Genomic DNA, 15,976 nt, shown 5'->3' with positions numbered 1-15,976 from the left:
ATCTGTGAGGCTCTCTTAAACCAGAAGTTTTTCAATGGAATCGGGAATTACCTCCGCGCTGAGATCCTGTACAGGTAAGGTGGGTTGAGTCCGCGCTGACCTGCCGGCGAGGTTTGGTCTCCAGCAGCTGGCCAGAGCTTCACGGCCCCTCACCTAGTAGACATGGGCAAGCGCCGGAACCAGGAGTTCAGGCGTGCATGTAACAGAGGGACTCTCTCAGGTTGAAGATCCCTCCCTTCGAAAAGGCTCGGACCGTCCTGGAGGCCCTGAAGGCTCAGGAGCAGGCGAGGAGGAAGAAGGTGGGGAGTACCTGGTGCTTTCGTAGGCTCAGGAAGAGGCAGGTTTCCAGACAGCCGCCGTACCAGGGATGTGTTTGCCTGTGGCCCTGCAGGACATCTCAGCAGCTCCTTGGGGTCCCAGGAGACTCTTACCTTGGGTGCAGGGAGCTGGGGTGAGCTGAGAAGCGTTCCTGGGTTGGGTTTGGGCTCAGCAGAAACGCAGGTGGCTCAGTTTTCTTCTAGCCCCGAGTTTGGGCTCAGCTGGCTGCCTTGCTCTGTCGTTGATTTGGGCTTAGCTGGGCACGAAGCTCCAGTTCAGGTCTGCTGTTTCAGGCTGTTCCAGCCCAGGGTTCGGGGCCAGTTTCGGTTCATGTTTGGTTCCTCGCTCTGATGGGGCAGAACATTGCATTGTCACGAGGCCCTTTGCAGAGCTCGCACAGCCTCTGCCCACACTGCTGCTGGGAGGTGTTTGCTGCTTTGAGTCTTTCCCAGCCCCACAGCAGGCATTTTCCCTTCACAACTATAACATTTGCTGGGCGAGAACTTTCTCCTCCGGCATGTTACTGTCCTTTGCCATAAACACTCAGGTCCCAGCACGTCTGCCCCTCCAGCGGAGCGGCAAACAGGGTGCAGTGGTTCTGTAAGCTCACATGTGTGGGGCTCATTTGCACGTGGCCAGGCTGGTGAGCTGTGACAGCTCCCGGGCACATGCTTGGGTTCTGTGCTGGTGCCCGGCTTCTGCCTCTCTGGGTGTATTTGGGGGCGAAGAGGAAGGGGCAAAGCAAACAAACACCTTGCAAGCTTCACATCTCTGGGGAAGGCTGCAGGAGAGCCCAGGGCGATCTCATGGCCTGGAGGGAGAGGAAGCAGCTGTTTTAAACAAGCCTGAAAACAAACCACACGCCCTGAGGGCTGTTTTTACAAACTGCTGGTGTTCCTGTGTGCTCCTTCACGTCTCTGTAGCTGTGGGGAATGTGCTAATGCACAGCTCCAAGCCTGCAGTGGGGTGAGATGAGGGCTGGGGTGTGCCTCAGGGCACGCAGTGCGGATTTTGGCAGCTCACCTTCAGGAGGAGATGGGGAATGTGGCTGCTGTTGGGGAGGAGAGACCCCCAAGGAGGCTGGGGTGGCTGGCAGGTGACTTCCCTTCTCCGCCCCTGCAGAATCCTTCCCTGACACTGAGCAAGAAGCTGAAGCTGAGGCGGGAGAACCCGGATCTCCTGGAGCTGTGCCACACCGTGCCCATGGAGGTCATCGCGGCGGGTGAGGTGACAGGACAGGGAGCCAGGGGACAGGGGCAGGGGGGCTGGCAAGGAGGCCTGGGCAGGTCACTGCTTCCTCTCTGTTCCTGTCCTTTCCTGCTCTCCCTTCCCAGAGAAAAAGCTCTTGGACCCAGATGATGCGGATAACCACACCGCTTTCAAGAAGTGGCTGCAGTGCTACTTGGTGCCTGGCATGAGCTCCCTGCGCGACCACAACGGCAGGACCATGTGGTTCCAGGTAGGAGCCTGGGGGTGCTGCCCCCAACCTCTCCTCCAAGGGGACACCAGCCCATCTTCTCCCTCCCGAGACCCCCCCAGCATTATGCTGTGTTGCTGGGGGTCTCCCTCTCTGCCACACTGCTGTGACTGCTGGATGTGGAGGCAACAAGGCCCCTCCGTGCGGTGGCCAGCTGGCCAAGGGATGGCAGGCAGGCTGGAGCAGAGGGGCTGATCGCGGGAACAGGGGCCTCGGGGGGTCTGGCAGCCCTTTTTCTCCCCCCTGTGCCCCATATTTGGGTGAGGTGGCCTGGGGGGGCCTTGCAGAAGGAGCAGCGGCTGACGGAGGAGTCCTCGAAGCACAGAGCAGGCAGAGCAAGCCCAACTCCCCCGGCTTCCTGGGGAAACACAGCTGTTGCCCTCTCCCTGTCTGGGCTGCGGGGTGAAGGTGCACGGATTCTGCTGCCGCTACGTGCAGAATAACCGCTCCCCAGTCACTGCTCTGTCCCCTTCCTTGCAGGGAGAGCCTGGCCCCATGGCTCCCAAAGGTGAGTGTCTCCTCCCCACGGGACCCACTCTTGCTCAGGGAGGGCTGGAGGCTGGGGGCAAATGCAGGAGCAAAGCCCCTCTCCTGGGTTGCTGATGGGCCTGTGATGGCACTGGGGGATGAAGCCCGCTGTGCCCAAGGGTTCCTAGCAGCACCCACCTGCCTGGGCACAGCCTTGGTGCCCACAGGGTGCTCTTCTGCGCCTGGGAGCCTGAACTGAGCAGGGTTTTGGCAGGGAACAGAATGCGGTAGGAGGGGAGAGGAGGCCCCTCAAGCCCTTCCTGCCAGTTCCCCACCTTAGCCAGGACACATCGTCCAGGACAGCATCCCTGAAGGGTCACTGTGCCTCTTGCAAGGCGCAGGCACTCCCTGCCCCATCACCCCACCCGACCTGGACATGTCTTCTCCCGCAGGGCGGCCGTCCCGCAAGAAGCACACTCAGCAGAAGGCAGATCCCGAGGCTCCGACCCCCAAAGTAAGAAGCTTTGGGGTCGGTGTGGCTCCTGCAGGGTCTAGAGGCTGTCCTGTTCACCGTGCCCTGCTCAGGCTGCCCCCGAGTTCAGCATGGGGCTACCTGGAGTTCCTCATCAGCTGGCCATCCAAACACACTTCTGCTAAGCTGGGCTCTGATGTCCCCCCAGCTCACTACACGTGCTTCCAAACGGCGCCCCAGGGCTGCAGCGAAACCCCCAGAGCCAGTCAAGGAGGAGGAGGAGGCAGCTGATGGGCTGAGGAAGGGACGTTCTCGCGGGAGGAGGAAAGCGACTGCTGCTCCGGCCTCATCTGAGCCCGAGGCGCCGGTCAAAGCCAAAAGAAGCCGCCGGATGTCTACACGCAGGGGCAGAGGTGAGGCTGGCAGTCCCTGCGGCTTCCAGACACCCAGGAGGGGGCTGCAGGGGTGCCAAAAGCAGGAGAGGAGCCAGTGGGGCAGAACCAGGCACCCCCTCACCCTCTGCCTTCTTGTTTCCATGTTCCAGGCGCAGCCCCTGCTGTGTGAGTGCCGCATGCTGCCCTCCTCCCGAGGGCGTTTTCCCAGCCGCAGGAGCTCCGGGGGGGCCTGGCGGGGGTCTGGGTTGGGGCTGGGGAGAAACGGGGCTGCTCTGTGCCTGTGCTCACACCCGCTTGCTACCGCTGCGTCCTGCCACAGTGGGGAGAAGCTGGGTTTGGTGACGGGGCTGGTTTGTCCAGCGTCCTCCTGCTGTCCCCAGGTATTGGAGGGAGGTAAGGGCCACAGATTGCACGTGATGCTGGACTCTGACCCTTCCCTCTGCCAAAAGTGGATTCCTTCTTCCTTCCCCTCTTCCCTTTCTGCCTGCTGCCTGATCTCTGTTTTTAGCCGACTAATAAAGTATTTTGTGTAGAAATCACTGTGCACGCCTTTTGTGTCCAAAGGATAACCCCCCCATGCCCAGCCTCTTCCCCAGATGGGCTGGAGCAGGCTTTCCCTCCTCCTCACCCCCCAAAAATAAAGGTAAGCTCTGCCTCCCTCATCCCAGGAGCGAGACTAAGAGAGCAGCAGCTACCATGGAGCCCCCCAGGAGGAGGCAGATCAGTGCAGTTACCTGGAAATAAGTGAAGAAAACAGGCTGGCATTTGTTTTCATGTAATTCTCTTCACTTGTGTTCCCCTTCCATCAGGGCAGTGCAAGAGGCAGGCAAAGGGAGAGGGGAATGACCATACTGTGTCTTTAAACTCACTGCCCTAGTGCAGGTTGCTGCTGCTTGGGTCTGGACAAGCTGAAGGGTGAGACACGGGACCCACTGTGGGAAGCTGCTGCTCCCCAAACCCCCCCGGGGCTGGAGCAGAGCCTGTGCGGGGCCAGCCAACACGTCCCACAGTCCCAACCCATGCCGCAGCAAGCTGGGCCCTCCTTGCCTGCTTGGGCAGGGGACAACCATCCTCCTTTCCTGAAGAACATGGTTGTTCTCGAGCGCTGCTCTCCGAGGGCTGGGTGGGGGCAAGGGGTGACTGCCCTTCCCTGGAAGCCCCGCCTCCTCACACTGCTCTTGGGATAGGGAAGCCTCAGGCTGCGATTTCAGCTCACGGTGTTGGTCCAGGTTGCTGAAGGGTGACTGACAGCGTCACTGCCTCAATACCAGGAGGAGGGAGAGCAGGCGGAAGGGGGTGAAGGAAAGCCTGACACCCCCAGCGGCAGGCGGTCCCCTGCAGCCATCCGCTCCAGGAGGTCGCAGCTGGGGAAGAAAGCAGCAGGTGAGGCTGAAGTGACAGATCTCCATCCCCACACGTGCCCGGCCCTCCAGCGTGGACTTACAGCATTGCCTCCTTGACGGGGAGGGAGGTCTGGAGCCAGGCGTCAACCGTGCTGCCATGCGCCTCGTACAGCCGAACCACCACGGCGTCCGGTCTGTCCTCAGCCTTTGGGGGACAGCACAAGAGGAGTTGAGACAAATGAGACCCATCCTGCCCCTCAGGGTACGGCCCGACCCAAGCGATGGTGAGTGAGTGGCTCTGCCTGGGTGCACACGTGGTTCCTGACCTGCCGCAGTGTGTGGTACCCATGTACAAATGTGGATACTGCTGTGATCCCTGGTGCCAGGGCCTGCCCAGGCTGGCAGAGAGCTGCTATCCCCCCTCGTCCTCACCTCACAGGACAGGCAAACCAGAGGGATCACTGTTTCCCCTCAGCTGAGCCTGCCCCCTGCCCAGTGTTGGGGAAGAGCAAGCCCCGCTTAACAACAGCAGCTTAACCTGCCTGCCCTCCCCGGCTCTGCCCCGGGGACTTGCCTGCTTGACTGTCTCCAGCACGACGGCAGGGGAGCTGACAGAAAAGGCGCTCCAGGCCGGGCACGGGGCAGAGCTGGCCGGGAATGCGTGGAGGGGGAAATTCAAATTGTAGGCACACTGGATCACACCGGCGTCCTGGAAGGACCCTGCAACACAAGAACCTCCAGCCAGCTTCTACCCACACTCACCCCAAGGCTCCCCAGAGCATCCTCCACCCTGCGTGTCCCCACAGGACCCAGCTCTGCCCACCGCCACTCACCCTGGTGAGGCATCACGGCGTAGGTGAACTGGTGGTGCCCGATGTCTGCCGTGGCATCGGGGGACTTGGGTGCTCGCAGCCTAAGGCAACAAGAGATAGGCGAGATTGGCGTCTCTGCAGCACCCTGTCACCTGGTGCAGAGCCAGAGCAGCACTCTGACAACTGTCTCCCCTGCTGCCACAAGACTGGGCCCTGAGGTGGAGGCCAACATCCTCCTTGTTTTTGGCAAGAGCAAACAGACCCTGGACAAGGTGTCCCAGAAGCTAGAACTGACCTTGGAAGGGTTGTTTCCTGTGAAACTTGTGGCTGATGGAGTCAAACTGAAATAAGCAGAGCTTCCCTTAGCTTTGTATGCATCCATAACATTGCTAGTCCTTCCCCCTCCTTAAGCCTCCCCTCCCAGGGTACGTTTTGGCCAGAAACAGAAAAACGACTGAGTGCAAACGTGGATCTGATCTCTCCTGAATTATCTGTGAGCATAACTCACAGGAATTATCTTATCTTAGTCAACTGTAATTAAGTCAGCCAAAAGTTCTTGGACAAGAGCCAGCCGCACAGACTCATACCAGACTATTTCCTTCCTATGATCATTTAGGACCAGGTGCTGCCTTGACTCCTCAGAAGCAAAGCAAGTGCTGCAGCTCCACCCTACTCTCAGAGGCAAAGGGAGTGCTGCAACTCCACCCTACTCACAGCGAGAGGCTGAGGAGGTTCCCATGGGCTGATGCCCCGTATTTGCAGTCGTTCAGCAGTGCCACCCCGAAGCTGTGCTCGGAGAGATCCAACCACTTGTGAGCCCACACCTGCAGGAGAGAGCAAGGGATGGACTCCCCCCACAGAGCTGCTGCTGGGAGCAAGCACAGCCCCACCGCGGGAGGAGCGGCTCACCCCAGGACCAGCCCACCTCGGCCCTCACCTCGAATCGCGCCCAGTCCCACGGCGTGTTCCAGTGCGTTGGCCGCTGCAGGTGCCCAAACTGGATCTCGTAGGTGGCGTTTGTGCTCCGGACCTGCACAGGGAACTCCACCTTCAGGAACTTGTGAGCCTCCTTCCACTCCACCTAAATGCAGAAGGACAATACCATAGGGAGCTGATGGGCAGAGACCGCACTTATCCTTCCCTGGTGTGCAGCAGCCAGACCAGGTACAATAAAACCGTGCTAGAGTCTGAACACAGATGAACTGGTGGGTCCCCCTGCCACCCTTGTCCCCCAGGAGCCCCACCCTCAGGCTGCCCTCCCCTAAGGCAGAGAAGGACAGGCAGTGGGGGGCTCCAGGGAAGGAAACGGGAGGGGAATATAATTCAGCCGCAAGGTTCAGCTCCCCAGGGCCCTGCTTGCACAGCACAGATGTCCGTACTGCACAGCAGCCAACCTGGGTCAGGAAGCGGAGGTATGGGCACGCAGCATCCAGGATGATCTCCTGGGTCAGGGTGCTTCTTTCCCCGATGCGCAGAGAGAAGCTCACACTTCCCCGCAGGCCCCCAGCCTGGGTGACTTCCAGAGGCTTCAGCAGCATTGTCACTGGTTTCCTAGAGAAAGAGATAAAGGCAGAGCTGGTCTCAGCCTGGCAGATCCTGGTTCCCAAATCCGAATCCAACCTCCCACACAGCAGGCACTCCTTTCTCTGGAGTCAATGCTCGGTTACAGCTAGGACTGCCAGGGAGGCAAGAATCCCAGAGCAAAGTTAAAATCCAAGTGCCGCACAAACTGCTCCTCTACCTGGTTTCCAGGTGATAATCCATCACGTCCCAGGCATCCCAGTACAGGGGAACATCATCAAAGAGTGCAAACTGGTTGGCATAGCAGCCATCTGGGACTGACTCTCTGGAACAAAGTGGGACAGAGGAACAGCAGCGTAAGAAGAACGGCAGCAGTGAAGGGCTTACCATGAGAAGACCCAAGACAGGTTTGAGGGGCCTGGTTCCAAGAACCAGGTGAGAGACGTACCTCTCGGAGTGCAGCAGCCGAAGCGAGGTCAGGCGGCCCACCGCATCCAGGCAGGCTGTGATCACCCCGTTCTCCACAGCAATGGAGCCGTCCTCCTGGGGAAAAGGACAGACACAGATTTCACAGACCTACACCTGTGGGGGCTGAGGTGGGTAAAAAGTGCCCCAATTGCAAATCTAGCGTGCAGCCTTGCTGCAAGCTGGATTCCCTAGATTTCTCCCCAGTCAGACGCAGGGTACACGGGTCTGAGGACACCCGCTGTTATGCGTACCTGTTTCCTCACTGCCACGGGCTGAGGGGGCTGCAACGGCTCACTCACCACAGCATAGCCCATGCTGGGGACTGTCACCAGAGCTGGAAAGCAAAGAGGTTCTGTTCCAACATCTTCCCCAGACACACCATGCTGCCTTGCTGCTCTCACGTCAGACCTGCCACCTCCTTTCAGATCCTCCTCCTCAACCACAGTTCAGGGACAATTTGAAGCTGCATCAGCCCCAAGGAGTGACGACAAGCAAGTAAACCCTCCCCAGGCAGAGAGAGACAGAGTATTTCTCTGCTAGCTGCCTCTGCCCCTGTAAGAAATCCTGATACACAAGACACCCCGAAGTCAGACATACCTAAAGTCTCTGTTCCGGCTGGCCCAGTCCTGGAGATCACCTCGGTGCGTTCCCAGGGCAAAGTGTTCAGCACAAGGATGCCCGCGGCGCTCCCTGCCTGGGCCTGCAGCAGCTCCCCACACAAGGACTGCACAGCTTCCTCCTGCAGCCTAGCGCCAGTCCTGCGGATCTCTGAGCAAATACAAGGCCTGAGTTCTACACAGCCCGGCCATTTCTCATCTCTGAGAGAGTTTCTGTTTCTCATGTACACACACTTTAGCTGCTGCCAAGCTATAATTATCATTAGTATTAATTACTGTTATCTGTTAGTAAAGAATTAAAGTTTATAATTATTCTTAACTTTGTTATTACAACACTACAATGAGCTATGCCAGCCCTCCTGGAAAACTGTACTATAATTTATATTATACTTCACTATAATAAAGTAAAGCTACTGCAAGTGCCTGCGGGCAGGCAGGAGCAAACTTCAGATCCCACTTTCACCGGGGTCTATCCTGGCATGCCAGCATCAAGCAGAAAAGTCAATAACTCATGTTGGTTTCTAATCCCTTGGCTCCCCTCCCAATTCCCTGTTGAGTTAACCCTGTTACAGGCGCACAGGGTTCAACCCACAGCACCCAGCAGTCCAGGACTGACACCTCTGCAGCCCCACCGGGCAGGACCTGGCGTGCTCCATGGATAAGCACCCTCCTAACCAAGCTCCCCGCTCACCTGTATAGTATTGCAGGGCATCCTCAACCACCAGCTGGATGCAGCTGCCTGGCAAAACATCGTGGAACTGGTTGAGCAGCAACAACCTAAAACAGAGAAAAGAAACCAGGTGAGGAAGCAGGGGAGAGCACTGCATTTGTTCTGGCTTACTAAGCCCTGTTTGCAAGACAGACAAACTGAAGAACAGTTCCTTATCCCCCCCTTAGCAAACACTTGAGAGAAAAGGACTTTTCCCGTAGCACCCTTTATACTCCTTTATGTTAGGACTTGTCAACTCTCATCTTAGTAACCCACAACCATGGGCAGCAAGAGCTAATTTTTTTATCCCTCAGGGCTACCAGATATATTGTTGCACAAGTTCAGACAAGTCAAAACCATTGAGGAATAATCTTAGGTCGGAAAATGAAGCTTCTAGCCAGCAGGGCAGTGAGGCTTTGGAGCTATCTTCCCATGGGAGAATCAAGTGAAGACTGAAAGACTTTCCAGGTGGAGCCCTGATCAGTTCATGGTAGGGGTCGTCTACACACAGCGCTGCAGCACTGAATCCACAAAGGTGCCGACATCCTCACCACGCACTGCTCTCCTACTCACTCAGGAGCCAGTTCAAATGAAGACAGACTGGGGTCAGTTACCCATCTGGCTCCAGCTGAATGTGGCAGGGAAATAAATGACCATCTCCCACCATCAGCCCGCTAAGCTGCCCAATAACTGCCCACACCAGTGCGGTCCAACTGGTCCAGACTAATTTTGGTGCACTGATAGCAAGGATTTCTACACAGGCTCAGGGACAAGGAGCTGTCGGGGATGGGGAGCGGTACCCCAAGAGCAGCCAGCTCTCGGGCTGAAGTCCCCAGCTCTCGCCACAGCCTCCCCCCTGGTGCCATCAGTGTCGCTGTACCCCTCACCTCCAGAGCCGCTGCAGCTGGCTGGCAGGATACCGGAATGCAGTGCCCCGCGCCACAGCCAAGGTGCTGAGCACCTCAACGTCATGGAGTATTCGTTCACACTCCCGATTCCCCTTCTTTATCTGGTGTCAAGGCAAGGAGAGAATGAAGATTCTTAGGAAATGTGTAGCTAGGAGTGGATCTCTCCCACCAGTAGCAAAAGCCCAGCTCCAGTGTAGGAAGGCTGGTTATCTGTAGGTGTCATGAGTTTGCCATTGCCAGCAAGTTATTTATTTGCCACAGATCAAACTGAAACTCCCAGCACAGGACACAGCTTCTCCTGTCTGTTGTCACCTCCCTCCCCTTCCTCTGACTCTTTACTCAAGCTCTGCAGCCATCCACTAAAGTGAAAGACGTGGCAGCTATCAGCCAAGGGGGCCCTGCTGTGTCCAGGCTTCCTCTCACCCCTCAAAGGAAGTCTGACAACAGATCTGCCTTTTGGAATCCTGGCTACAAGGTGGATCCCGATGCTGAGACACAAAGGGCACTGCCCGAACCTGGAGCTGCCTGAGCAGTAACGAAGAGACCTGAGAATGGCTACCTTCCCTGGAGCCAGAGGAGACCATTGTCCCCATCCCGTGCGCAGTCACCTGGGCCTGGGTGGTGTAGGTGCCGTTGTGCAGCTCGAGGAAGAGCTCTCCCACCCAGGTACACAGCTGCGATGACTCCTTCTCTAGGGCAGAAAAGAGTCGGTCAGGAGTGGAGAGCTGGACCCTGCAGGGGAGATGCAGAAACAGCGATGAGCTGGGGCAGAAGCCTGGGACATGGAATATCCTGACCAGGATGGTGACACCCCAGGACCGAGGCCTGAGAAACCCCAATACAACCGCACACACTGTGTTCCCCACTAACTCTCTCCCACCCTGTGCTGCTCTTGCTGCCTGCCATGGGGACAGGGACATTTTCCTCTAAACAAGTGCTCCCGTGAGGAGGGAGGAAGGGAGCCCTCTCTCCTCTCACCTGGGCAGCCCATCCGTGTCACTCATTCTCTTCATCCTGTCCAGCATCTTCTGTGTGGGGCCCCCTCCTCCATCTCCAAAGCCGAAGAGGAAAGCGCTGTGGTTCACACGTCCTTTGTCCTTGTTGTTCTTCACTGTTTTCAGCACCTAGAGGGAATTTGGGACAGCTGCAATCCCCTGGTGCCCAGTCCCAGCTCCCACAGCTCCCCAGAAGAAAGCCAGGTCAGCCTTGGGGTGCAAAGCCCAGCCCTGCCCCTCTTCTCCAGCCCAAACTGCCAAAATCAGGCAGGCACACAACTCAGAGGCAGGTGACTGACTGCCAGGCACCCGAACACCCTTCGTCCAGCAATGCTGCCAGCTCTCCCGCTCCCTTCACAGGCAGTGCCCTCTCTGAGGATCCTCAGATCCAGCCCCAAGGGGCTGGCACTGACCCGCACACACCAAACCGGCAACCTCACTCACCTCCTCCACTCGCCCCTGCATCCCGTAGGAGTCACCAGGGGGAAAATGGGTCAGGACTCGGGAACCATCGATGCCTTCCCAGAAAAAGGTGTGATGCTGGAGGAGAGCCAAAGGAAAACGTGGTGTCCCATACAGCCCCCCAGCACCACGCAGCGCCAAAATGCTAAAGCACAGCCCCACTGCAAGTTCCCAAAAGGACATCTCTGGTCATGCCGGTACCAGAATGATAAATTCACCCTCAGCTCAGTGCTTCAAGGCTCCCAAAATCATCTCCCCACAAATGCATACGTGGAGGGCACACTTCACCACATCAGCACAGACCTCGTGCATTAAAAGCCCAAGCTTCTTCGCACAAAGCCCTGTCAAACACACCAAGTCCAGCACCTTTGTCACCAGGGAAGTGCACAGGTGACAGGCACTTCAGAACACCCTGACAATTCAAATTGGGCCTTCGCTTTCTCCCCAGGAGGTTGCAAGATGTCCTGACAGACAGCTGCACAAGGATGGGGAATGCCCCAAGGGCAGGGGACAGCAGGAGAGTGGCTGGGTTTGCTGGTTGCTAGACCCACACACGGGTCACAGTTTCTCATCTGGAAGCAGGAGGAATTCGCAGACCAGGGGTCCAGCCGGGATCTCTGAGCATGTCCTTCCTCTCCCCTAAAGCCTGACAGGACATTGCTTCCACCACAAACGGGTGGCTTCTGGAAGAAGAGCCTGTGCCAGCTGAGCTGCAGGACCATCTCAAGCCCTGCAGACAGACTCCAGCAACCGCAAGTCCATCCCCTGGCAAGAAGGGAAGCACGGCTCACCGGGAAGGTGTTCACCAGGTTCCAGCTGAGCTTCTGTGTGAGGAACCGCCGGATCCCGCAGCCACGCATCAGCTGGGGCAGCTGGGCTGAGTATCCAAACGTGTCCGGCAGCCAGAACTGGGAGCAGATGGACAGCAGCAGAGGGAGAGAGACACACGTCAGTCGCACTGGCCACAAATCCCAGCCTGGGCTCAGGGAGGGTTTCTGGGTGGTCAGGCTCTCAGCCCTTCTCGCCGAAGGGACAGAATATGTGCTAGACAAGGAGCAATTCTAGAAACACGCCTAGAAGCAATATAACTGAGGCCTGGGGCTGTGCTAACTGCCATGGTACATGGAGGAGCAGATATTACTTATCATGGCTCTAGCTGCAAAAAGCAGGCCAACGTGAGGCACCCAAATACAGTACTTAGAGAACCAGAGAGAAACCCTCAGGCATGGAAAGAGGTGGAAGGAGATGGTGGGCAAGGAAGGCGTGTTGGAAAAGAGCAAGTACCTCTGAGCAGATCCGGCCAAACTGCTCCTGGAAGAACCGCTGTCCCTGGAGGAACTGCCGCACCATGGACTCCCCGCTGGGCAGGTTCCCGTCCTGGGGGGAAGCACAGGCTGTCCAGGTGGCAAGCCAGGTGCTGGGGAAGGGGAGGTCTTGCAAGCACCCCATTCCCACCCACTGTCATCCTGACCCAGCAGATCACAGGGAGGATCTGAACAGAGCTTGGCAGAAGGCGAAGGGAGGAACAGAGCTCAGTCAGCCAAGACCAAAGCTCCTTTCTCAGGTAATGAGACAATCTGGGAGAGCGATGGTATTTTTGCAAGGCTAGACACTGCAGACAGCTGCTGTTTTCTGGGCCTGGAGACCATCACCCACCAGACCGGCTCAGCAGAGGCTCTGCTCTCCCCGTCCAGTGCCAGAACCAGCCCGAGGGATGGCGCAGGGAGGGTGCAGTGAGCCAGGCTCACCGCGCTTCTCACCATTTCCACCCAGGTGCCTCCGACAGGAATGAACTGCCCCTTCACCACAAAGTCCCGAATCTGCGCGTAGAGCCCAGGGTACCAGCTCTGCACCCACTCGAACTGCTGCGCCTGCCAGAGCACAGAGATCAGCCTCAGCTCCCACCACATCGCTCCACGCCAATGTCCCACCTCTCTGCAACTGCACAGGATGCTCCCGGTCAACCCCCCATCTCACCCCCATCTCGTTTTGAGTCAAGCTGGAGAAGCACTACGCCATGAGCAGAAGGAGAGCTCCCCAGAGACCACTCACCTGGGAGCAGGCAAAGATGAACTCCGGATTGTCCTCCATCAGACGGACCACCGTGACCCAGCTCCGAGCGCACTTACGGATGGTCTCCTCGTATGGCCACAGCCAGGCTGTGAGGACAGACACGTGGCCCCGCTGCAGTTACTACTTGGCACAAGCTCCTTTGGCAATGGGGCAGCCAGCTCTCCCCCTGGGCAGCAGGCCCTGGCCTCCAGGTCAGCAGAGAGGGAGCGTGGTGTTGCTCTCACCAGAGTCGATGTGGCAGTGCCCCACGGCATGGATGGTGTGCTGGCTCTCGCCGTTCCTCTGGCCGAAGATCACCGCAGCCAGGTCACGGGCAGCAGGGAAGGTGGAGGGGTCCGTCACATCACACACGTTGACCATCTGGTTGGCAGTGTACAGTGCCTGGAAACTCCTCTGGTTTTCCTCCCCGAGGAGCTGGGGTTGGGAGTGATAACAGCTTGACTCAGAGCTCGGCACATCCTCTGGCTCCGAGCAGCTCTCTGTACCGGGTTGGATGCCACCTGCCCCAGAGACAACCCACCACCTCCTTCCAATATCTGACTCTGCCAGCAGTGCCAGGTAAACATATGTCCCTGCCTCACAGACACAACCACAGGCCTGTGCTCACGCGCCTTCTATAAGCCAGGTTACACACACGCCCATCCCAGGGCGCTCTGGTCTAACAGATCCTGCCTTGGAGCAGAAAGTGGATGAAAAAAAACCATGCGGCTTCTCTCTGTTCAGTTTTCTCCTACTGTACATGGCGTCAATTGTGCTAAAGCAGCAGGAACAAACATTTGCTCCTCCAGGGCCTCCTGGTGGGAGGAGAGAAGTCACAGAACGGCAAGATAAGGAGAGAAAATGAAGTTGTGGAAGGAGGTGGAAAGGGTGAGAGAAGGGCAGAGAATGTGCTCCCAGACCTGGGCCATGTCCAGCAGTATTTCCAGATCCACCAGCAGTTCATAGACACCCCTGTTGAAGACGACCAGCTCAGCTTTGCTCAGGGTGAACCTCCTGTCAGGGTCCGGAGGGGCGATCATACTGCCCTTGCCAGCCCCAAAGAGCCCGTTGCAGGCCAGCTCCACGTACAGCGTCAGGCTGGAGAGCGAAAGGAAACCATCAGGGAGCAGATCACAAGCAATTGTCCAGAAAAATCCACTCGCCCCGCTGGGGTGTGACCAGCCCAGCCTGAACAATGGCCAGAGCCCCTGAACACTAGACACTTCCCAGAGCACCTGGGCGCAGGCAGGGGTGTCTCAGCCCGGCCTCTTGGCTTCAAACAATGCCAGACTCCCCCCGCAGTGCGGGGCTCCGGCCACGCTGACCACTCACCTGTGGGGCTCTGTCTCTTTCAGGCTGCTCGTGAGGATGTAGCTGGTCTTCTCACCTTCCTTTGTCAAACCCTGCAGGGGAGGACAACACATTTAACACATGTCTTCAGAGGTCCCTGACAGTGGGCTGGGTGGCAGGACAAGACATATCCAGATGGATGGAAGGGCCTGGTCCCACATCTCATGGGACAATGCTTCCCACAAAACAACTGGCACAGAAACTGCTGCCACCCCAGCAGTTACGCAAACCCTGGGGACACCCCCATGGAGCAGGGCAGGGCTGCAAAACGTCACCTGAGCCCTTCCACCACCCCAAAGCAGGACTGAAGTTGACATGTGTGACGAGAGTCTGTCCCACTGTTCTGGACAGCAGTGGAGAGTCACATCTCAGGCCCAATGTTTGCCTGTCCTTCGTCCAAGACAGATTTGCTAACGCTCAAGTAAGGGATTTTCAGCCATTACCGGCTTGCAGACCAGAATTTTAACTCCTGGTGGGGGGCAACCTCTAGAAAACAGGCTCAAACCCACCACCAGCAGGCTTGCCTGCCTGTGCAGAGCACCTGGTGCAGCTGGCACACCCCCGACCCATGCCTCCTTACCTGGACAGGCTGGGCGTCTCGCCACACCATGCCTTCCCCGTCGCTCTCCCAGACAAAGTGCACTTCCTGCCCTGTCCATGCTGGAGGGATGCTCAGCTCCACCTTAAACCAGCAGGTCTCCCACCTGGAAGAGAGCAGGCAGCAACCTCAGCCCACCGTGAGACCTTCCCCCAAGGGAAGCCACAGTTTCTTAGAGTCTCCATGGAAAAAGCAGAGCAGAGACTGCTCGCAGCCCCTGTGGCAGGCTAATGCCCAGGCTGCAGGGAGGCACGGCAGCCCCAGCAGGCAGGGAAGCTCAGAAGGCAGCCCATGCTGCTGGCCCCAAACCAGCCTCTTCTGGGACCCCAGAGAAACAGACAGTAGCATCGTGTCTTTGACCACTTCTAGGAAAAAAACCCCAATGTTCTCCCAGCCCTCACAAAGCACACAGGTCCCACACAGAAGCAATCACCAGAGTCACAACCATAACTATGAACACCAGCCCGGCTCTTCGCTCTCCTTGGAAACTGACAGATCATGGTCAGTTTCCTCGGGATACCTCCCTAAAGGCTTCTGGGCAGACACCTTCTACCTAAGGCACAGAACAGAGAGGAGGACTGTCATCTCATCTCTTCGCCACTAAGAGCTTGAGAGGATTCACACACACAAGTAACACTAAAGACATGAGCTCCAGCCCACCGTGCTCCCAGTACCACTGAAACCTGCTACTCACGTAGGCCCGAAGGAGTCTCCCACTTTAGCTGGTCTGAATTCCTGCGTGACAGCCTCATCGTAGGGGATGCGCTGCGAGGTCTGGAAGCAGGAGAGCAATGCTGGTGGGCAGCGATCCCCAAAGAGCCTGCGGGCAGAGATGGCCAGGGCACGAATAAAGCCACTCCTGCAGGGACCAGCCCGGGTGGGTGCACAGAGACCAACCACCCTGCTTTCCCAGCACGGTATCACTCTGCTACCGCTTAATATCCCCATGGAAGTGAAGTACCGACTAATGACGCGCCCGCTAAAGGGGCCTCTGGAACAGGCCCCCCAGCA

At 57.7% G+C, this 15,976-nt stretch overlaps 2 protein-coding genes across 2 annotated transcripts; one reads left to right on the top strand and one right to left on the bottom strand.

Annotated features, from left to right (window-relative positions):
- Positions 1 to 3: 3 nt before the first annotated feature.
- Positions 4 to 3,299, top strand: NEIL1 (nei endonuclease VIII-like 1 (E. coli); the record flags this gene model as incomplete). The annotated part of the gene is made up of 8 exons (XM_010085020.1): positions 4 to 74; positions 221 to 284; positions 1,441 to 1,540; positions 1,653 to 1,777; positions 2,276 to 2,303; positions 2,716 to 2,777; positions 2,944 to 3,148; positions 3,280 to 3,299. Coding segments are annotated over 8 exons (675 nt in total), but the record flags the coding sequence as incomplete, so codon positions are not given.
- Positions 3,300 to 4,383: 1,084 nt separating this feature from the next.
- On the bottom strand, positions 4,384 to 15,824 carry MAN2C1 (mannosidase, alpha, class 2C, member 1; the record flags this gene model as incomplete). Its single annotated transcript, XM_010085019.1, is given in 26 exon segments — positions 4,384 to 4,448; positions 4,451 to 4,494; positions 4,575 to 4,678; positions 5,048 to 5,193; positions 5,307 to 5,386; positions 6,000 to 6,109; positions 6,223 to 6,366; positions 6,680 to 6,836; positions 7,027 to 7,131; positions 7,255 to 7,349; positions 7,526 to 7,608; positions 7,872 to 8,042; positions 8,583 to 8,668; positions 9,488 to 9,609; positions 10,117 to 10,240; positions 10,487 to 10,632; positions 10,948 to 11,043; positions 11,757 to 11,873; positions 12,250 to 12,342; positions 12,726 to 12,836; positions 13,018 to 13,124; positions 13,263 to 13,452; positions 13,938 to 14,115; positions 14,350 to 14,420; positions 14,948 to 15,071; positions 15,660 to 15,824. Coding segments are annotated over 26 exon segments (3,034 nt in total), but the record flags the coding sequence as incomplete, so codon positions are not given.
- Positions 15,825 to 15,976: the final 152 nt, after the last annotated feature.

The sequence above is a fragment of the Pterocles gutturalis genome, unplaced genomic scaffold (genome assembly GCF_000699245.1).
Source record: "Pterocles gutturalis isolate BGI_N339 unplaced genomic scaffold, ASM69924v1 scaffold27690, whole genome shotgun sequence".
Taxonomy (NCBI): domain Eukaryota; kingdom Metazoa; phylum Chordata; class Aves; order Pterocliformes; family Pteroclidae; genus Pterocles; species Pterocles gutturalis.
Note: the sequence above shows the minus strand (reverse complement) of the source record. Positions and strands in the feature narration are given on the sequence as shown.